At 39.1% G+C, this 22,432-nt stretch overlaps 3 protein-coding genes across 5 annotated transcripts in view; 1 reads left to right on the top strand and 2 right to left on the bottom strand.

Moving 5' to 3' along the window:
• The window catches only part of itsn2a (intersectin 2a), a 35,639-nt gene extending 27,711 nt beyond the window's left edge, over positions 1–7,928 (bottom strand). For all 3 annotated transcript variants that reach the window (XM_017427308.3, XM_017427312.3, XM_037981585.1), the window contains exons 1-2: positions 7,780–7,928; positions 1,285–1,356 (exon numbers count right to left, since the gene is read on the bottom strand). In XM_017427308.3, the coding sequence (XP_017282797.1) occupies positions 1,285–1,291 (7 nt within the window). In that variant the 5' untranslated portion in view covers positions 1,292–1,356; positions 7,780–7,928. The remainder of the gene's footprint in view (positions 1–1,284; positions 1,357–7,779) is intronic.
• A 1,394-nt stretch (positions 7,929–9,322) lies between these two features.
• ddx1 (DEAD (Asp-Glu-Ala-Asp) box helicase 1) lies at positions 9,323–15,683 on the bottom strand. Its single transcript, XM_017427245.2, has 26 exons — positions 15,602–15,683; positions 15,416–15,467; positions 15,246–15,309; positions 15,127–15,156; positions 14,891–14,987; positions 14,679–14,726; positions 14,467–14,550; positions 14,256–14,339; positions 14,078–14,154; positions 13,921–13,993; positions 13,737–13,813; positions 13,517–13,631; positions 13,155–13,293; positions 12,874–12,934; positions 12,679–12,777; positions 12,451–12,540; positions 12,116–12,304; positions 11,946–11,997; positions 11,655–11,801; positions 11,413–11,504; positions 11,252–11,324; positions 11,099–11,171; positions 10,430–10,472; positions 10,249–10,344; positions 9,951–10,071; positions 9,323–9,852 (listed from the first exon to the last, which is right to left on the bottom strand). Exons 1-26 carry the CDS (start codon positions 15,615–15,617, stop codon positions 9,722–9,724), a joined length of 2,223 nt encoding a protein of 740 aa, XP_017282734.1. The 5' UTR covers positions 15,618–15,683; the 3' UTR covers positions 9,323–9,721.
• A 229-nt stretch (positions 15,684–15,912) lies between these two features.
• nbas (NBAS subunit of NRZ tethering complex) overlaps positions 15,913–22,432 on the top strand; it is a 174,465-nt gene continuing 167,945 nt past the window's right edge. The window contains exons 1-6 of the mRNA XM_017427358.3: positions 15,913–16,035; positions 16,528–16,579; positions 17,292–17,328; positions 19,353–19,430; positions 20,385–20,432; positions 21,593–21,636. Coding sequence (XP_017282847.1) covers positions 15,943–16,035; positions 16,528–16,579; positions 17,292–17,328; positions 19,353–19,430; positions 20,385–20,432; positions 21,593–21,636 — 352 coding nt within the window. The 5' untranslated portion in view covers positions 15,913–15,942. The remainder of the gene's footprint in view (positions 16,036–16,527; positions 16,580–17,291; positions 17,329–19,352; positions 19,431–20,384; positions 20,433–21,592; positions 21,637–22,432) is intronic.

Raw genomic sequence — 22,432 nt, 5'->3', positions numbered from 1 at the left:
CACATCAATCACCTCACCTCAGGAGGCCAGGCTGATGTTTCGGCGGTGGATCGATAGCCTCTGCACACTGCAGCGTTTCAGTCCCCCCCCCCCGTCTCTGTTGCACACTGTCCCTCTGGTTGATGAATTCACACGCAGATTCCTCAACGGGAGCGCAGGAATACAAATAGCTCTGCCTCTTATTTTACAAAAAAACTTTTATTTTTTTGCCTCCTTTGTTATTTTAGCGAATATTATCTAACTGAGTGAGTCTGCGGTGCGGGACTTTGGTAGACTCCAACATTTGTCATCTGATCGAGCCTTTTCTCCGAGGAGGACTTTGTGGAGCTGAAGCTTTACGTATGACAGCTACAGGATGGAAACAAATAGACTGACGCACGCAGCCACACACAGTGAGGCAAAACAGAATCACCTGAGAATCTGAGCCCCGCAGATAAAAATCCACGAAACAAAACAAAATTAAAAATCCGCCCTCCTCGAAGGAAACGCGTGATACCCACTGTATGGAATGCAAATATTGTGCGACCTGTAAGTGCTCAAAGCATGTGATGGGGATGACTCTCAGCTACCACCACACCAAATTGTAGCTCAATATCTGCAACACTGACTGAGTTGTAGCCATTTTTGTGTTTGCTACGTTTGATTAGCTGCGGTGGCTGTCTTTATTAAGTTGACTTTAACAGGTAATCAGTTGTTGATGTAAATCCAGTTATGACTTTGAGAGTTTCATGAAAATCCATCCAGAGGTTATTGAGCCCTTTCTCTAACAGACAGTCAAACAAACACCGACACACGCAATTATATAATCACCTGCTTTTCACGGTAAAGGGCTAAAGAAAACAAATACCTACTAATATTTACCAGCTAATATTTTTGCATATTCTCTCGGGGCCTGAAGGTATTAAAATGATGTTCAGCTAACTAATTTCCCGAACAAAACATGGATTAAAAATGGATTTACTTAAAGCCTTATCCTCCTACTCTGATGGCAAATCAATACTCCATTACCATGATCTCACACCTCACACGGCGTATTTGGGACCAGCACAACAAAAAGCGCAGTTCAATCTGACGAGAAACCAATTCAGTCGGGGAAAAAATTTAATTTAAAAACAGAGGGCTGTTTAGTAGGATTTTTGTCTTCTTCTCCCTTTTATGCTCATTTATTTATATCTATTAAAGCTGAATTTAAGCCAATCAAATACAAGAATCGGCTTCCGGAAGACAAGCGCATTGCGGGCACAAACTTTCCTGCACGGCGAGGACAGAAAAGTGCGTTCTTACCATTCATGGCTGCAGGTGGAACGCTGGGGCGGAGAGGAAAGTCCTCTACTCAGCTGGCTTGCTCTCAGACATCTGCAGAGAAATCAGAGAGACCCGAGTGTGAGAGAGAGAGAGTGTGTGTGTGGCAAAAACCATGGGATAAAAGTGTGTGAATGAGGAAGATTACAAAGGATATAAGAGAGGGGAAACAAAGCTAAAAATAATATAATCTCTTTGTTATTGGAGGGAAGGCACAGTGGACGGTGAACATGGTGAGGGACGACAGAGGGACAGATGGGAGGGGACGTAAGACGGCAGAAACAGACGATGCCAACGTAGCAGAGCAGGCATGAGGAGGACAGACAGCCTTCTGATACAGCACAGGGGGAAGAGATGGTGGTGTGGAACAAAGGCAATATTTAATCAGATCTCCTAAGCTCACATCTCAGACTGTATTTCCACATTTCCACACTGTCTCTGTCATTTGGTTTTCTGTCCGAGCAGCATTCAGTTTGAATTAATCGACGACTTTGAACACAAACATTTGGTTTTGTCCCCTGCAGCCAAAAAGGCAAAGGCAGACCATCGTGCTTTTGACCATGCACGTGTGTGCAAGTGTTCGTGTGTTTGTTAGTAAAATATCTCATGAACCACCGGACAAATTATCGTGAACCTTGCAGGTGGTAATCCCCGACTGCACTGAGTCACAATTCAAGATGACTGCCACAGCCAGATGACCCTTAAAGATGCAAATATGGCTCCAACTTAGTCGATTTTATAGATGTCAAGCTAAAAATTGGCGTGGTAGCAGCTGCGACAGATCCCCAACACCTATTCTGAACTCCAACAGATGGTGCACGATTTTAGATTCAAATTTGGTTTCTTAACTATTTGGAGTTATGTCTGTCTGTTAGCAAAATATCTAAAGAACCACTGGATGGGTTTCAATGAAACTGTCAGAACATAATGATAACTGGAGGATATTATTTGTTAGCGTTGAAAATGTACAACCAACGATTACTTTCTGAGAGTTTTATTAAAATCCATCCAGTGGTTCATGAGATACTTTGCGAACACGCATACAAACGCACACATGCACAACCAAGCGATTACATGATCTCCCGCCCTTTTACGGAGGCGGGCAATAAGTCAAATTTCAGGAGCTTAGTTCAACAAACAGTTTTTTCTGCTTTGCTGCAACCAGTCTTATTGGATTCGTCGTCTCAATATGGTTTCCTTTATTATTAGACACAGAGGTGTATATTTGTTGATTAGGGGTGTAAATGCTCTGGAGTCTCTCCTCTCCAGTTATCGGCTGTCAGGAAAAGAGAAAAGGTGTGGGCCGGTCAGTTGCAGAGCGAGAGCCCGTTAAAATAAAAGTGCCATCGCTTTGACGTAAAACGGAGAGGGATGCTTATATGAATAGGAGCGGGGGAGGGGCTGCTGGATGCTGTGCGTATTTACTGTCACGAACGATTGGACCCGAGGCGCCGAGGAAAACCTGTTTACTCCTCGGGGCTGACAGCCAGATGCTCCTCATCTGTCTCCCGCCGCTATCACATGCCTTAACCTTGTGACCGTGGCCATCTAGCTCGGGACGTACTGGGAAAGAAATCGTATTCCGTTCATGACGGCGATATGCATCCTTACAGGGGAGGGAAATGCGTTTCATGACAGAAATATTGCAAAAATAAATATGGATTTATGGCTGTATGGAATGCAGTCTTCATCAGAAGGTACCGTGACCCACCTGATGAGAGCTCAGTCTCATTTGGTGACAGGACATGTGACTCCATATGCAAGTCAAAACCATTAATTGTAAAATTTGACAATATGTTCAGAGTTTATTTATTTTATTGTGTCAACCAAAGCATATCCAGCTGTTGAGAGACCTATAGCTATAATTCTATTTTTAGTTAGTCATTTTTTAGCTTTTCCATTTGTTGGAAATTTAACAAATTTACTCCTGTTTTCAGGTCAGTAACTGTGCCACTTTACGTAGTTTCTTTCCATCACTCTAAACTCATCCAGTACTGATTAAAATTTGGACTCTCCTCTACCCAGGTTTCATCCACTTTTTAAATATAACCTCCCGTATCACTTTAAACAACTAAAACAATAACAAGAACAATCAATGAAACAGCATTCCTTGAAAGAATACGAATCACCTGCCGCTTCACAAAGTTTTAAACAAAGATCTTGTGCGACCTGTTTGAGTTCGGACCGCACCAAGATTTAGCTCAATATCTGTAACATTGAGTTGCAGCCATCTTGAATTGCTCTGAATGTCCTCTGTTTTTTACAAAATCCTCCTTTCACGGCCTTTCCCCCCCATCACCCTCCTCTGTCTCTGTCCTCCAGTTCTTATTCCTTCCTCCGTCCAGCATGCAGGCATTCTCATCTCCCTCCGCTCTCACTGTATTACGCTGTTGTCGTTCCGTAATTGGGTTACCTGCATTTGTGTGAGTTCCTGGAGGTGAGACGCCTCTAACGTGTGTTGTAATATAAATCACTGCCTGCACATGCCGGCGCTGCCAATTACTTAAGAGCAACGAACCGCAGGGTCCAGCCTATCCCTCTGCACACCCTTGATATCTGCACTGCTGCTCTCCTGCCAACCTAATTAGAAAACAAAAATTGACAACAAAAGGTTTAAAATGAATTAAATGAATTTAAATAAAATGAGTGGATTTTTCCGATTTTCGAGGACATGTCTTTCAAATACTCGTCTTTTCCTTTTCATCTTCCAGCTATCCTGTTTTTGCAGTTTTTAAACACTAGCCGCGCACCATGCCGTCTCATGGCTTGTAGCTTTTTAAGAATCATCTCGCTGGTGCGAAAAATACTATCTTATATCTGCCAAACTCCAATTATCTTTGGCAGTTTTTGTAAATACAATAGTAGAAATAAAATGTGCATGTGTGCACGTGTTTTTAGCAGGCCGCTAGCAACAAGTTCCTCCAAAATAAAACAAAAAACCGGTCTTATCAATTGTTTGTCATGTGTAGCGATGCGTGAACCGAGTAAGGTGCATGTCCAAAGCACTCTTCCTTTTCTCCAAGTTACCTTACACAGATATATGAAAAAGCTTTATAAAACTGTTAGAAATTGGATATACATAGGTTTTGTTACTGAGCGGATTTATCCAATAATCAGTCTTGTATGGGTTAAAATCTTGAAGCAACATGTATTTAGTTTCACCAAAGTTCCCTCAAAATGTGTAAAACCCTCTCCATTTACTTTAAAAGCATATGATGATATTTTCCTTTAACTAATAAAACTTTTGTACAGACAATGGATTTAAGAAGCCTACATCTGCAAGCTGGGAAAAACAGGTCAACAAGGTTATAAAGATTGTTTATTTCACTTTCTGATTTTCATTTTAAGTTCCGTTGTGGGTTTCAGCTTAGAGATGAATAAAAGTCTCCCACAAGTAACCAATTTTTATCATCAACATGTTAACCAGTTTCTAGGTTTTACCCCCGGTGCTTGCGCATGGGGCAACAACTCGTATAATGATGCCCTGTGTATCATTACATCTCCAGGAAATCATTAATCCTAACAATGGTTCAGAAATTTAAAATATGAGTCAGAACATCCACTTGCACAACAGCACATGTTCATAGCTAGCAGTTTAGCTGCTATGTTAAACTAGCTTAATTAGTCATGCTAGACTACTAGGTTGTAGTTTGCCATAACAGCTAAAACTAGCCGTTTTGTTTACTTGTTTTTAATACAAAACTCTCCATTTAGAAAGCCAGACATGAATTATTTTCCTGCAGAAAATGTTATGGGTTAGCATAATATTTCTGTACTTTTTCTTACACAAACATTTAGTCTTTTATGTTGCACTCTGAACAGCACTGGACTCATTTTAATAATGCTAGTGCTTGTTTAGTTAGCAGCTAAATGACAGTTATTAGCGACGGCATTTAGTAGCAGTGTTTTTGATTAGCTTTTTTGTTCTTTTTAGTGTAGTTTTTGATTAGTTAGGACCGTTAAAACAAGTCAAGCCAAGTTTGAATGCAACATAATGTTGTCATTTTGTTTTTAGTAAACTTTACAAACTATATTAGATTTGGCAAAGTCACATGGCATCACAGTGTAACTACCAAAAGGCTACATGCAGCCACAAAAATGTAGTTAATTCTTTCTTTTTTCATTCATTATTCCATATATTATACCTACCACAATCTGGAATGAAATGTGCTGTAACTTTGGAGTCCATTCTCCATCCTAATATATATATATATATATATATATATATACAAATGAGGGAGTTAAATAGCACCCTGAGCTACTGTGTACAGTAGTACATGCATATGCTGTTTATATGTGCCTTTAGCTACCTTGTGCAAACACCTTGCATGATGGTATTTAGCAGACACACATCCACCCTCATACACAAACACTCGAATACCATGAAGAGTGTGAGCTTCTTAAATACAACACAGCCTCTCCAACTGGCTGCAATAAAGAGCCTTCCCTGTTCAAACAGGACATATCCTGATAGAAACAACAGTGAATCAACAAAAAAAGAAGAGATGACACCCTCTTTATCAACACAGACCGCTCAGATGCCCTGCGTAGTTAAAACACACATTTTTCTGTAAGGAAAAATATCAATGTACGAAGAAAAATAAAGATATGGTCCTCAAATTGAGAATATTAGGCTAACAGTTTACTTCTTCATCCTGACATACTTTTGACAGCATTTTTGATAACAAAAATAGTGTCAGCGTGCAGCACTTGGAAGCTTCTGATTTGCGCGTTAGCGTAAGTCACAAACGGACCAGCGATTTGCTTTGCTGACCCGTTACCCTGAAGCAGAAAATGAATCAAAGACCCTTTGACTCTCACCAGCATGCTGATTGACACCTGTGTGTGCAGCACACTGGACCGGGGTTGGATATGGCATATCAATGCATCGGCCTGTGTGTGTGCAAGCGTGTCAAAATAAGACACACACACACTCCTCACACAGAGGGGGGCCCTGTTCTGGTTGACACAGTGCAGGAAGCTTTGCAGAACCTAGCGAAGAAAGACGCCTGTGTGTGTGTGTGCAGATGTTTTGCCAATTCCCAAAAGCAAAGGAATAGACGGACACAAAGACACACACATACACACCTTCCTCTGTTAGGCTCCAGGTTAAAATTGAGGACACCGACTGGAGGATTCATTCATATCGTTTTTCATACATTTGTGGGTCAGCTTAACCATTTAACACTTAAAACACACTCCCTGCAGTGCTGCCCATATGCTCCTTTCACACCAAAACTCAGGAATGATGCTAAATCAACCACTCTTGTGCATGTCGGTTCAAACTGCTGCATCTGTCACATGAAAACAAACACCCGAAAGTCCAAAGTTCGTTGCCATCTTCATCGCAGCCGTGAATTCACATGTGCGGGTTGTGCAATGCTTTGTCCTGGCAGGTGGATATACGATACAGGCCCGACTAGAATGGGACGAGACGCTATGGAAGCTGCAGTTTAAGGCGGACTTTGCCACTTCAGCAAGGGGGGAGCCTCCTCTTTGAATTCTCACTGAGAAAAGCAGAACAGAACAGCAGAGGCACACACATTTATACACTCGGCGCAGTCCCTAATTGGTCTGCACCGCGGCGAATGAGCATTAAAAAACAGCCTGTTCCAGTCGTTCAGTAACGAAGAACAGGCGCCGGTGCTGAACTGCGCAAAGACCTGATAACACGCTTTCATAGCAGGTGCTGTGAGGGAACAGATACACCTGCTATGCTTTATATAACAGGCTGCGTTTGTCTTACATTTCCCCTGTTTTATGAATGTGGATCTAAACAGAAATAGCTCCAGATCAAGACTTATTACAATTCTTTAGTGATTTCCACTAAATCAATGAATTACAGGTAAACTCTGCTGTAGTGAACACACCTGGACTCTAAATAGTAAAATAACTTCAGAAAACTGGATAAATAACCTCTGAAATGCTTTTTTACCCCCTTTAAACCATGATGAAATAATGTGTGGTTATGTGGCTCAGCCTAAACATTCCTTGTAAATATATTATACAGCCAGGAGCTTCTATTCTGATAACACAAACATAAATTCACTTCTAATTTGAAAGTTAGTGAAACTGCACAAGGCATTTAAGGAGTATGTTCATATGAAGAGCCATTTGTTCAGCCATATTTTGATATAAAAGCAGACAAAAGGCTAACTGTCAGGGTCTAGAGAAAACAAAAAAGAAGAAAAAAAAAAAAAGAAAAAAAAATGACATATTTTCAGGATGGCAGCTCCACTGCAGCAAATTCAAAGCTCAGTGTAAATAAAGCACTGCACCGTGTGTTGGGCTGCAGGTTTGATTTAATAAAGCGGGACATCCCACTCTTACCTTGAAAGCGCTGCTAAAAAAAAAAAAAAAAAAAATCTAAATCCCCCTTTTCCGACAGTGTCGAGCTTCTGCTACATTTCGCGGTGTTTTTCCTCAATTCTCATTTCATTTCAAATAGGCAACGCAGTCGTCATGTGTTCGTTTTACCTGTTGCGGAGGGGTTAGCGGCGAGGAAAGATAGCCAGGCTGACATTCAGGCTCCAGAAGAGGGAGGAACAGCTCCGGCAGCCGGGCGGGTGCGGACTAGAAGCGGCCGTCAGCGGCTACGCTACTGTCAAGGCAGGCGGAGTGACGGTTAGAGCACTTCCTGTGTCCTTCAAAATAAAAGCTACTGAGCGGAAACGCTTAAAGTAAGACTGGATACCTGAAAATAAAGCAGCTATTTTCCTAACATTTGTACATATGAAGAAACATCTAAAAGAGCATAATCTTCTTTAATAGTGTAGACTTTTTATTTCTTAATTTATTTTCTATCAAAAAAATAATAATCTTAAATCTTAAAATAATCTTTTATTGAAGACCATATTAGTTTATTTTTGTGGTAAATATTCAGTAAATAACTTGAGCATATGCTATGACTGCATAAATCCTATTAATTGTCAAATTATTATGACCAGAAAGTGAACAAAAAAAGTTTGAATTTTAAACAGTTTTCATTAAAGCTGCAATGAAACTGATATTGACAACATTAAGCAACAACTACTTCTTTGCAAATGTTTCTTTTATTGAACTTAAAACCAAAACGGTGAAAGATGAGTCATTTCAAAGACTATTACATGTAGTAAATTAGATAAAACGTGTTTGGAGAAAAGCTCTTTAAATTACACGTCCACCTGCAGCAGCTTTGATTTGCAAACTCTGATCATATTACTCTCATTTGTTCATATAATAAAGGTCAAATTCTCAGTTTCCAAATCAGGCATAGATTTAATTACACGACTTACAGAGTGAATTATTTAAGTTTTACTTAAATACATTATTTTCAAATTAAACCCTACTATAATGTAGATGCTGAGCAAAGTCAAAATAATTGCAGTTTTTCAAAAGTGCCTTAAAAAGCAATAACAAGCTTAGTGGAAATTGAAAGGCTTCCTGAAGAAAACAAGACGTTTCTTGGTTTGGAGCGCCACCAAAAGTTCAATTTCAGTATTACATCAACAGGCTGGCTCTCACCTCTGACCTACTTCACCTGATGGAGGACATGACTTTTAGACTAACTGCAGTTTGTGTTGAATACTTAAAACACTGATGATTAAATTTGTGCAAAAAGAGAGCAGATGTTTTCAAAACGTTGTACAAAATGTAAGATGGACGTAAATAAAAGAGCAATTTGAGAAGGATTAAATACAATTAGTGCATCTCACAGCTTTAAAGTAGCTTACTATAAAAAATACAAATAATAATAAAAAAAATCCTGCCCACAATTTGATTTTAGTGAGAGGAAAATAAAAACTGAATTTAGTTTTGTCCTACATAAAGACAACTACAGAATGACCCAATTTTTTTAACATCCTTTAAATGTTATAAGAATTTATTTTTAATACAGGTGTCCCTGAACATGTCCTGGCTACTTATTAGAACTATATAACCAAAGTAAGACTAAAAGAAAAAAAAAAGAAATTGAGTAAAATGCATCCTAACCAGCGCAAATGTTTCCTTTAGAATGACTGAATATAATAAGACACCAAAATAAGTTGAGAACAATTTATTTTAGAGCAACATTAAGTCATTCACAGAGTTTTTACTCAACTTTAATGTTTAATTCAGCCATATTGGCCAGAAAAAAAGCCCAAACTCTAACAAATCATAGTGAACATTACACTTTTCATTAGATTTTAACTGATACTCTCACTTCAAGTGTAAACCTAAACCAAGAAATGAACTCTTTTGCATCACAAGCTAATTTCTAACCCAACTTAAGATAAATTACAAAAACTCAAGAGTCTGTTTGGTACGCCTGCTGAAACGTCACCATTTTAGATCACTTCAGTGAGCAGCTTATGTTAGATTTAAATAGTTGTTTTAATTACGTGCACCTTCTTAGGCTGTGACAGGAACCTGTAGTGCTATCATGTTAGCTGTGTTATGCTCAGAAGGCTCTGAATAGCTGGTTCGGCATGTAACCCAGATGAAGGAACGATGTCTGAGCTTCCCGCTCCAGAATGGCCAACTCCTGGACAGTCGGGGCTAGAACGTCCACGTGACCCTTATAGTTTCCACCTGGACAGGGACAACGGGTTTGATGGTAAAACTCAACATAAACGCAAAGAATTAAAAGAAAAAGGATCTTTTAAAACCAATCAAACAGTTCCAGATACCTCCCAAAGCTCTGCGTTGTCCGTAGGTCACCTTTCCATCAAACTCATCCAAGGGGATTTTGATATCGGGCTCACATTGAGTGATGGTGCATTTCAGATGCTCCTCTATTTCTGACAGGAGCTGAGAGATAAGAGACAAAAAAAAAAGAGAACAAATGAGACATTCCTGCCAAGATGACAAATCCATCCGCTGCCTTTTAAAAACACCCTGAAAAGCTCTCCTCTAAATTAGAGATGGCCTTTCATTTCCAAATGCACATTTGAGTTGTTGCCTAGCTTCGTGAACGTCTTTGTTCACCTCTTTCTCGTTGTACCAGATGGTGCAGCCTCCGTCCTCCTTCAGCCGGGTGTTGTAGCAGCCTCTGCCTCGGTTTGGGCATACATGGTACCACACCTAAACACATGGAGGGACACACTCACAAACATGCTAAATACAAGATACATTTTTATTTTTTTAAATCTGAGTCCCCATGTGTTACCTTCTCTTTTTCCATAGCAACCAGGGAGATGGCAAGTCCCATTCTGTAAATTAAAAAGAATAAAATCAATTTTTTAACTTAAACTGGAAGCATAAAGTCCTTTTTTAAATAATCGTTCAGCTATTTTATGTCAAAATTTGACATGCCACACAATCTTATGTTCTTCTTTTGAAATAAAGCAATTATAAGGTTGTGAAATAAGGTATCTAGGATCAGTCAATGTAATCTTTTACAACAATTTAAAATATTTTTAAACAATTATTTTTACCTGTAGCGTCTGACATTGTTTAATTTCAGTGGGTTAAACTAATTTTACCTCAATTAATGCTTTGTTTCAGTAAATATAATCTATAAATTATATGATTTTGAGTTTATGCTACTGAAGTAAAAACAATAAACAACAATTCAACTAAAATAAATCTCATTGTATAAACAAGTCCTTTGTGTTATTTGTGTCACGTTTGTTGAAGGAAACCAAATCTGAGACAGATTATTAAACTGAACAAAAAGTTTATTAAATAAGGAATTTTAAATTAGTTCACTAGATCTGTTGAAAACCAACAAAAATAAATTATGTTTATGTTACGCAAATATATTTCTATTTATGTTAAACGTGTGCCTTCAGATTTTCCCCAGTCTGACATATTTTCGCGGCGCATCGACGCTCACCTTTCAGCTCGACCAACTCTGCCGATACGATGGACGTAATTCTGCTTCTCGTCCGGCAGGGTGACGTTAATCACTGGGATTTGCAGAAAGTGGTTAGAACTGATGGAAGAAAGTACAACATGCGCACGCGAAACACAGCTTGGCTTAATTTACCGTAAGGAACGCCGTGGATGTCGATTCCTCTGGCAGCTACGTCTGTGCAGATCAGCAACCTCACTTCTTTCCTCTGAGAACAGAATGATGATCTTTAATTGGTTATCAACTGGTTGAAATACACTAAATAAAAATCAGAAAGTTGTTTTCGGTATTTTCACCTTGAAGCGCTCCAAGTTGTTTTTCCTCTCATTAGGCTTCCGATCTCCATGAAGACAAACGCAAGAAAACTGGTGACCCTTACTGTCTGGACCTGAGGAAAAATCATGAAACTATTCAAAATTTGTCATGGGGAAAAAAAAATAAAAATAAAAAAAGATTTAGGCAGGTTTGTGCTCATTTTAAAAATGTCTGCTCTAAGGTGGCTAAAAACAAAAGCTAAATAATGACAACAAGCATTCACCTCCTCCTTGCTGAATGAAATACTGCTCCATGTTGTCGCAGTCAATCTTGGTGCGACAGAAGATTATAGCCTGGTCCATTTTGTGTTCTTTAATGGCTCGGACTGCGTACTCGCCCTTCAGCACCTTGATGGCTTCCGACCACATTTCTACGACAGACGGGTATAACCAGAAGGTTAAATAAATCTGTGTTGTTGTTTATGTGACATGTATAGTGATTGGAGTAGTTGGGGGGAATCAAAAAGGAAGAATATATTTCCTGCTTCAAATAAATAGATCAAAGCAAACAGCACCTGGAGAGTTGGCTCCCGGTCTGGTGTTGTCTTTGGCATGAACCTCATCAGTCTGAGACAAATCAAAGATTAAATGCGCTGTCACTACATTATTCTTGACAAAAACAAGCACAACAACCTTTAAAGTTTAGGAATAAGTTCAGCTTTTAAACTTAGCACGGCGGACTCACCCGGATGCGGTTCTTGCCGAGGCGCTCCCACAGGCGGTCGCTCTTTGGATTCACAGGCACCACCACATGGTGGACGGTCTCGGGAACTGAGTCCTCGCCTTTCAGGTCCACCCACGTGGGAAAGTGCATGATGCGCTCAGACAGCTTCTTCACGTCAAACGAGTGCAGTGTGGCCGAGCAAACAATGACCTAAGGACAAGAAGGAACTAACTACTAACAGCTGGAAATCAGTTGTAGAAATGTTAACGCCCTGCACACTTACACCTGGGATTTGTCTGTTTTAAAGCTATGTTTAGGAAAATTCTCAAAATGAGGACTTGTTTGAATGATCTTACCTGGAGCCTCTTGCCATCGGATGTGACCTGAGGGATTTGTTTATGGATCCTGTTGATAAAATCTGTGTAGCCTGCTGATAAGAGGCCATCCTGAAAGACGCAGAGAATACAGAAAAATGATTTACTGACTTCAAAAATGGCTATGAACTATAAATATTGTGTCCTGTGCAGGCAAGACAGTTTTTAAAATAAAAAGGTATTCAAATATTGCAGATGCGCTGCACGTACACACTCATCCAGGACCAGAAAACGGACTTGGGAGAGACTGAGTTTCCCAGTGGATATGAGATCATCCAGCCTGCCTGGTGTTCCCACCACAATGTCAACCTGGTTTAGGAAAGACAATGAAGCAAAAAAAGGGCTATTAGTTAATTTGTGTGTTTCTTAATGGTTCAAGCCGAACAGGTTTGTTCAGAGACGTACCCCTTGTTCCAGAACTGCTAGCTGCTCCTTGGCAGCCACACCACCGATCACCAGAAGTTCTCTGTAGTGACAGATGGACACATTTTTATACATGCTGACATAAATATTTACATCAATCCCTTGGCTCCATCTGCTGGCATCAATTACCATTAAAAACAGAAATGCAGTTGTTTAATTTTAGCAAAATCCAGCTTGTGAAAATAAATGTATTTTCTGTACGAGCCGTGGTTTCAGACCATCTGTGCTGCCCAACTGTCAGTGCCACCTCTGGGGAGACTCACCTTAATTTAGGATTATCCACAAATTTCTTAAATTGCTTGACGTTGTTGAAGGTTTGTTCTGCCAGTTCTTTCGAAGGCTCAATGATCAGGGCTTTGGGAGCGTTTGATGACGCTTTCACTTGAGTCACTTTGGCACTGCCTGCACATTCCCAGAGCAGAGAGAAAACAAAAAAACAAAACATTTAACAAAGCATCACAAACAAATGCATCGACGACTAAAAATGTAGCCACTGCATCTAGTTTTGTTCTAACCAACAACAACAAAAAAACATTTCTCATGAAAAAAAATAAAAAGAATCTCCATCTCAACAATAGACTTTGTTCTCTTTTCTATCTAATGAGCTAAAGTTGAACACACACACCTGTTTGAGAAGATTTGACTGTGTGACCATCTGGAGCCTGATCCAGGGCGACAAACCCACCCTTAGGGGGGTGTTTGAAATCTTCTCCTCCAAAGTTGAACTTCAGCTCAGCATTCTAGCAGGCAGACGAGACAGCAAATTTGTAAAAAGTCATATTAAGATTGTACCAGTAGGTTTGTTTTCTTCCATTCTATGGTAGAAATGGGTTCTCTGGTGATACCTTGAGAACGCAGGAGGCAAAGAAAGCCTGGCTCTTCAGATTTTGAGGGATATCAAAAGCCGTACCCAACTCGTTCCCTGGAGGAGAAAAAATCCACGCAGAATACTGAGTAACTTATTTAGATTTTTTAAAATCCAAGTTACTATTCATAATCATAATTTTTTTTAAACAATGTGGTCTGCACCATTTTTTGAGAAGGAAATCTGGCTCTTGTCTAGATCCAGATAGCATCCGATCGTGTCATGCATGGTAAACTCCTGCAAAGAGAAACCGTTGCAATTCCTGAAAACAACCATTAAATGCTATTTGTGAATCCTTACAATGCAGTTACTTATTCTCACCTCTCCGTAGCTATCAAACTGCTTGTTGTTGGATTTCTTCCCAGTCCCACCAAAACCAAAACCATACTTATCAGTTCCTGAAAAAAAAAAGGAGGTAGTGACCAAGTTGAGGTTAAATTGAGACAAAATATTTTAGCTGCTTTGCGTTCTGCCAGAAAGGAGACAGTGTAGAGCATACCTAAATCTAGAGCTGCTTGACTGGTGGACCAGCCTATCCGGCACAGACCCTGGTCATGGCAGGTCACCTCATAGTAGTACTTTCCTACACAACAAAAACAAAAGCAAGAACAATACTTTCAGTACTATTAACGAATCTAGTGAGGACTCCTTCATTCAAAATGGTTTGGAAAAAAGTATTTTTTTAAAAAAGGTATGTTTGTTGAACGCACCTTTTGTGACACCTTTAGTGGAGCGGCAGCCGTGCCACTCCTTAAACTCTCTGCTCTGGCAGCACAGTCCGTCAGATCCGATAGCTACGCAGACATGCACAAAAAGAGGCATTGAACACATGTTGCAAACAAAGCTGGAATATGACAACGATTCTATCATAAGAGGCCCGACTACATTCTAGTACTGCTGATTTGTTTCAAGCTCGTCTTACCAAAGGCTGAGCTACGATCATACGGGTTCATCTGCCAGGTGTTGAAAACTGAGACAACACAAATAATATGAGCAAGTTAAACATCTGCAATGCACATATGGAATGTTTTTCTTTATGTTTGCTTGTGTAGAAAAGTACAGTGTTTTTACACCAAATTTAAGATCAGTCGTGTAGTTTGACACTAAATGCCTCGTTATTAATGACGATCTCACCAGTTCCTCCAGTTTTGATTGAGGCTCTGCCCTTCTTGCCCTCCTGCTGATCCTTCAGGGTCTCATACACAATCTGGATCACTGGGATACTGAAGGCCTGATAAGCAAACAGAAAACAGTAAATAACTATCACACGTGAAGCTCAAGCACACAGTTTGAGCCGTCTTCTGAAGTCCACAGTTTGCCTCACAGTGCAAATATACTACTATATTTCAAACATGAATTGCTTTACTTACTCCTGTTTTGCCACTACCAGTTTCTGCAGCCTTAAATAGCAAAAAAAAAAAAAAAGAAAACGAATCAGGTGCGTACAGTTATATACATAAAAAGATGTAAAGAAAGGAGCTAAGCTTACCATCAGTACATCTCCTCCACCAAGAATCAAGGGAATCGACTCTGCCTGGATGTCTGTAGGTAGCCTAAAGTCAAAATATCAAACAAATAAGTAATTAATTTACTGTTAAACTTACAACAAATAACAGTACGATGCCACCATGTATGATTCTGCAGATTTTAGTAACTTACAGCCAGTCCATCTCCTCCACAGCCTGCGCTATTTCAGGCATAACTCCCATTTCTGTTCATTTAAAAACACGTTCAGTGCTTCAGGGTGCGTAGTTTGTATTACCAGACAGCACTTAAATCATTAGCTATTGAAATAATTAATGAATCTAATGTTTAAATGAGCGAAATCTATTGTAAACTGCTTACCAGAAAACGCTGCCATTCTTGCTGCTACGAGTGCAACCCAACCGGATGTGACGCGTTCAGAATGCGGTGCAACTTCTTTAACGGAGTGTCAATGCAGACAATAGTTCCGCATTAAAAGCTACTTTATAAATAAAAAAAATACATAAAATATTTTTGCTAAAATAAAATAAAAAACACATATTTGTATGTAAGTACTATATTATATTTTAATATGTCAATATAACCACACACAGACAAACAAACAAATATCAATTTTTTCGCCCGTCGGCAACGTATTTCTTCTTCGTGTATTTTGCCCCTCGCCACTCGCCGTAGATCTCTGACAGGTCGTGAGAAAAATCATGGCTGAAGGAAGCTTAGTTGAAGGAGAAGATGAAAATATTTTGTACGATTTACTTGTTATTAATGAATGGCCGCCAGAGACTGACACTCAGGTTAGTCATATCAAACTTATGTTTATTTTAGTCATTGCGTATGCTTCATTTCTAATGTTATTTGGATAAAAATAGGCACAAAGTGAAGTATCCATAGTTGGGAACGATCAGCTGCGTAGAGCCACGTAGCAAACATATATGGGATAAGTTGTATTTGTTTTAGTGAAAGCAAAAATTTTATATACTTATATCATATTATAGCGGGACATTGGATATATAGCGACTCCAAATAAGTAGTCATACACTTACTCTGCCTGCTGTCAAGAGTTTTTAATCAAGTATACGTTTAGCTTTAACCTAGAATTTGATTTTTAAGAGAACCTGACTCTTAAGCCTTTTATTAAATCAAACAGTTCTTCTTCAGCATGAACTGCATTTGATTATATTTTCATTTGAACATTTAGAACTGTAATATGAAAGTGAATTATACAGTGTTGTTCTTTAAATTAAAAAATATAAACAATTAACTGTTTAATTTCTTATTAATTTCAGTTACGGGGCAGCAAAGAGCCCAACAGCTCTCTGATAGCTAAAGCTGTGACAGGTAAGTTCTGCTTTTCGTGGCACTTTAACACAAAATATCGACTTTATCCAGCACCTGGCCATAACACTTTCACATTTATTAAAGTTTGTTTCCAAGTTTAGCAGGTATTTTCACTCACCGTACAGCACCTTCACATACTACTGTTGCTACTACTACTACTACTACTAATAATAATAATAATAATTCTGGGTGCCTTACAAAACTCTCAAGGACACCTTACAACCAAAAAACAGGCAAATGCCATAATTTAAACAAGTTAAGCTGCGGTTTTAGATGTTTTAGGTATTATTCCATCACTTCCATCCAACATATTTTAATGCGGGAAAATTAATATTTGCACTAAAATTCACTCAAGATGACAGCAACTGCTAAAATTAAGTTGTTTTGTGTTGAGGGTTCATCATCATCTATATATATTATGAAATGAAGGCTCGCTAAATACACGCTTATCTTACAGACAACACATCAAGCAGAATATGAACTCTTCTAATATTTGATTTTTCTTTTTATTACAGTCACTGCAATAGTGCCCTGATCACTTAATTCAAATATAATGGGAAAGAAAAGTATATCTAAGGCAAAGGCTTGGTGTAGAAATAAAGTAGAGTTCTAGGAAATTTGTAGGAAGTTAGTTTTCCTTGGTTAACTAAAAAGGAATATGACTCCAAATGTGCCACAATAGTTCTTACTAACAGTGATTAATTTCCCACAGGCCCGTTCCGATTACTCCTTCACAATTTGTGGTATAGGTAAGTTTGTCTTTGTTTTGCCAACCAACATAGATATCTGGATATCTACATGACCTTCTGCTCCCAAGCTAGTTTAGTTGATGTTTTTTTCCCACAAAAAGCTAATATAACTGTGTTTTTGTTTGTAAAAAATAAATGTCAGATTTATAGCACCCTGCTGACTTTCTGTATTTGTACAATAGCTGTAAATGTCTTATTGTTTGTTTCCTAACACTGCCAGAAATAATTAGGAAAACCTAACCTGAGAAGCAATGAATGCTAAATTTAATGGATACTCTAGAGCAGTGATTCCCAACCCTGGTCCTCGAGGAACACCATCCTGCATGCTTTAGTTGTTTCTCTGCTCCAACACACCTGATTTGAATCAGTGGGTGATTAACAGGCTTCTGCAGAACATGAAGAGGTGATTTAATCATGAATCAGGTGTGTTGGAGCAGGGAAACAAGGAAAACATGCAGGATAGTGGCCCTCGAGGACCAGGATTGGCCACCCCTGGGCTAGAGTGAAAATGAGTGTCCTGTTTAGTCATATTAGAAATATACCATTTTATGAGGGAATAAATATTCAGCTTCTGTCTCAAATTTAGACCCAAACTCATTTGAAGCTGGTCTCTGTTAAGAAGGAGACCTTGTGTCTCAAGATGACCTGTAAAAATAAAAGTGAAACAAATAAAATAAAGAATAAAACCTGTCAGTAACTATTTCAAACACATCCCAACCCACCTCATAAGCTTATTGTATATTTACTTTTTAAACCCTGCAGATCCAAAATCAGTTTCAACCAAATATTCATCCAGGAAGATGTTATTTTCTAACAACACCTGAAGTGGAAATGAATAAAAATCTTTGGCTTTTTCTCGCTGCTCACTTTAACACATGACCAAATCTTAAAAGCGGTGAATTCTTTCTGCTTCAGCCTCAAGGCCATTTTATCTTCCAAGCACCAGGTTAGTTTGCTATATCAATAACCTCATTAAATATTTAAGGACTCTTCTGTCCATGTACGTTTATATTATTTTGTGAAAGAATCAGGAGTTTTACGTAATAAACCCTTTGCCCTACTATGTCTGTACACAAGGCCGCTGTTGTTGTATAGCTAGTGTTAGCAAGACTCAACGATGGTCTTAAATCTGTGGTAAGGAATGCATATCGCCCGCTGCGTTTCATCTTTCATACCAGAGGCATGATCTGAGATCATCTTATGCTGAGAAAAGACAGAGTTGAGGCCGTTTTGGTCAAACTTTGAAAATAATATTATGTACAGTCTCATGCAATATTACCAGATCTTGCACGATCCATTACTGCATACAGAATGTGTTGAGGATGACTCTCAGCTACTACCACAGCAAATTTTAACTCAGTATTGGGATATCTATTGCCATTTTTGTTAGCTAAGGTGAATAAGCCTTTGGCAGCCATCTTGAATTGGGCTGAATTATAGGCATATTAAACTATTAGACCAAGTGTCCTCACCTTCTCTTGTTGTTGGGAGTTGAAGCCAGCAGGAAGCTGCCATGTTGGGTTTTTGGAACCAGCAGCCATCTTGAATGAGGTTGACTTCAAAGGTCACAGTTGTCGATGTGCACCTAGTGATTTCTTTCTGAAAGGCTCATGAGATAATTTTGCTAATGCTACAGACGAATGAACATTTACTTTAGGAAATGATTAATGATCAGTGTGATTATGTCGAAGTGGAGCGTGTGTACATTAAAGTCATTTTAATTGAACTTGATGTTCAATTTAAAAACTAAACTTGTTTAATGTGTGTTATATTTAGTGTTTCTAACCCCTAAAAATATGAAATGAAGTGATCACAAGTGACAGAAAGTTAGTTTTGTTCCTTGTCTGTAAAAGTGTGTCCCTTCCATGTATTCGGGCAAAAACATAAGAAATGACCTGTATAGTACATATACAACAGACTTGAGGAGTTTGCTTCTCCATGCATGTGACTCGGTGCAGATTTCACTCTTTTATTTTTGGGGGTTTTATGTGTTTATATTCAAAATGTCGTCTTGTGTGCTTCAGCCCCTCCAGGTCGTCTCTGCCTCTCGGTCTCATTCGACTGGCAAACAAGCAGATCAGCTGGCAGCTGGCTCTTTCAAGGTAGGACAAAGACACCCACGGTTACTGTCTCTCACACACACACATGCACACACACCTACACACACACATTTGTTCTGTGTAATGAAGACCTGAAGTTGGCTGCTTGGTTGCTGACGTGTACAAACCCTCTCCCTCTCTTTCCCCTTGTTGAATCTCGCCCAATAATTTATCTTCGTCGTAACTGACAAACCAAGCTGAAAAGCCAGATTTCTATCGTCGGTTGTTAATTCAGCTGCAGCGGGATCAAACGATGCTGGATGTAGCCGTTAAATTGATCCGCTCTTACGTCTTTCTCCTTCTGGTGATTTCCTCTGAGCGTCTCTTTGCTCTGTTTCCTTGCTCTAAATTGTTTTTGCTCTTCGTGTTTGCCGTCCTCTTATTGCAACTTTCCGTCATCAGGCAGTTTTTCTTTTTCTTCACCTTTTCTGGTTTTTATTTTTTTGTAGCATTTGATGTAAACTATTTAAATTAAAGGCCTTGAAGGAATGCAGATCACTTTTGATCAAACCTCGAAAATAACCTTACATGCGACTTCATGCAAGACTGCAAGAGAGTTGGCGCTAATATTATGTGTTGAGGATGACTCTCAGCTACTACCACATCAAACTTGAACTCAGTATTGGTAAATCTGACTGAGCTGTAGGCAGTTTTGTGTTTGCAAAGGGCGATTAGCTGTGGTGGCCATCTTGAATTGGATTGACTTCGAAAGTTAAACGTTTGTAGACGCTGACCCAGTGGTTACTTTATGAGAGTTTAATTAAAATTCCTGATGTGTTTAATGAGATATTTTGCCAACAGACAGGTAACAAACACACACACACACACACAACACACACAACGGATTTCATCTTTGGCAGCGGGCGATAATGACATCTCGGTACTCTGTTTCATTTCTCTCTTATTTGTGTTTTTTCCTCCTAACTCCTGACTGTTCTCTCTGTTTCCCCTCCACAGTCATGGCAAACTTCTGGCGGTGGTTCAAGACCAGTATGTGGAAATTAGGTAATTGCAGAACTCCGTCCTGACTTCTGAGGCAGTGTGTGAAGCCGATAGAGGCTGTTTAGGTTTTAATTAATGAGGTGATTTATCACATTTCCGTTTAAAAACACTTCGTTTCAGCTCACATCTGAGCAAACAGAACCAACGTGTTAAATCACAGTACAGTCTGGAATAATGCAATCACTCAGGAGCACATTTGAATCAATCAGTTCAGCACACCTTTATTACACCTGTTCAGGTTGTTGAGGGGGAAAAAAAAAACAACTAATGCTACCTGAAGTTATTTTTATGTGTGAGATAAGGGCTACGTTCACACTGCAGGTCTTAATACTCAGTTCAAGGTTTTTTGCTCGGATCCGATTTTGTTGCACGGTCGTTCACATTATAATTTAAATGCAACCATTTTCAGACTCCAGTTTGAACAGTCTTCAGAAGAAAACGATGTTTTGTTAATAATTGTTAGTAAATTATTTACTAAATTACTTGTGCCTGCAGTGTGAACGTAGCCAAACTGAAAGCAACCAGTGCATACGTACAAATAAATGTTTTTTTTTTTTTTTCAGTAGCTGACTCAAATCCAATTTTCCCTTAAGACAAACATGTCCGGTTCAGTGATGAGCTCCATTGACATGATGCAACGCATCAGTTGAGCCGATGCAAAAATAAAATCAATGCCACCCAACTGGGTGCACAGTATATACAGTATTTATATGTCGGAGGCAATCAGGAGTCTCATTCACTTTGATTTTGAAGTTTTTCCTCCTCTTGACCTTTTTCATGTAATTTAAATTCGCCTCTATAGTTGGATCAATACGTACAAAGCGGCCTTGCCCCTGCTGTATGCAGAGTTCAGTTAAGTTTGACCTCTCGTTACTGAGAACAATCAGGTTGGCTTGATGCCGTGGACTTAGAATGGGTCCTTTTAGTCACGGTCAGTTATTCGGAGCGTTACGGCTTTTCTTAGATATATTAAATTAGTTGTACCAGAAGTAGGTGTTCAGTTTGCCACCCTCCTCTGTGTGCTTGATCCGTTGAGCTACGTTAGCAGGGAGGGCGTCAGTAGCTGTTATAACGCTCTTTATTCCAGGTCACATAAAGATAAACGGATGCACGTCCTTGTTCTCCTATGTAATTCTGTATATTTATATGTATTTTCTCTTTAGGTCTGTGAGAGATGACTTTGGCTCAGTCATTGTGAAATGTCAAGGTAAGACCCTCTTGCTTTGTTTTTATCAATTGGAAGCCTTAGCTCAGAGTAAATTTGTCAACCAACATAAATAAAATAAAATTCAAGGCTCACAAGTTGATTTTGGTTCACTTTAACTGCACTCGTCCCAATTTTCAAAAGAACTGCAGCTGGTGTGGTATAACAGTTATGATGGAAAATAGGATTTTGGCCACATTTTTAATATTATAAATAGCACCCAGGTTGTAGCAACATTCACCAAGTTCGGTTCATATTTCGGTAATAAATTAACGCCTACAAAATCAGTTCTCTTGTCAGAAAAGCCTACGTACAGTTGAAACCAGATGTTTTAATACACCGTATAAAACAAAAAGACAGACAACCTTTTATTTTCTCATTGTCTGACACTGTTAAGTTAGTTAGAATTTCAGATTTTTTTCTGTTTTTTTTTTTTTTTTTTTTTTTTTAGATGCCAAAATAATGAAAGAGAGATTTTATTTTATTACTTTCTTTAAATAAGTTGACATAGACTCCCGCCACACACCTCTGACTCGACACTTTCCTCAGGAAGGAACAAAGCAGGTGCTTTGGAAAAGTTGCACAATGAAACCTTTTGGGAGGTTTTGTCATTTTGTTCCCTTCTGCTGTGTCATTTTCTCTGGATTTCTTTCTCTTTTTTTTCCCCTCTCTCCCATCCCTTCAGTCAATCTCTTCCTCTCTGTATTTGTTCTGCTCTGGCTAGCCGTCATTGTGGGCCTTTGTTCTTAATGGTTCATAGCCTGGATAACGGTAGCCCCTGGGCCTGTGTACACCCCAG

This window comes from Kryptolebias marmoratus, linkage group LG19 (assembly GCF_001649575.2).
Source record: "Kryptolebias marmoratus isolate JLee-2015 linkage group LG19, ASM164957v2, whole genome shotgun sequence".
Classification (NCBI taxonomy): Eukaryota; Metazoa; Chordata; class Actinopteri; order Cyprinodontiformes; family Rivulidae; genus Kryptolebias; species Kryptolebias marmoratus.
The sequence above is the reverse complement of the archived record's forward strand: the minus strand, read 5'-3'. Positions and strand labels throughout refer to the sequence as shown.

What these genes read in the sequence shown, in the direction of transcription:
- ddx1 (XM_017427245.2), bottom strand. An exon ending in AGTTTGATAGCTACGGAGAG is followed by an intron (nt 13,994 to 14,077) that starts GTGAGAATAAGT and finishes TTCTCTTTGCAG; the next exon opens with GAGTTTACCATGCATGACAC. An exon ending in AGAGTTGGTCGAGCTGAAAG is followed by an intron (nt 10,473 to 11,098) that starts GTGAGCGTCGAT and finishes TTTAATTTACAG; the next exon opens with AATGGGACTTGCCATCTCCC.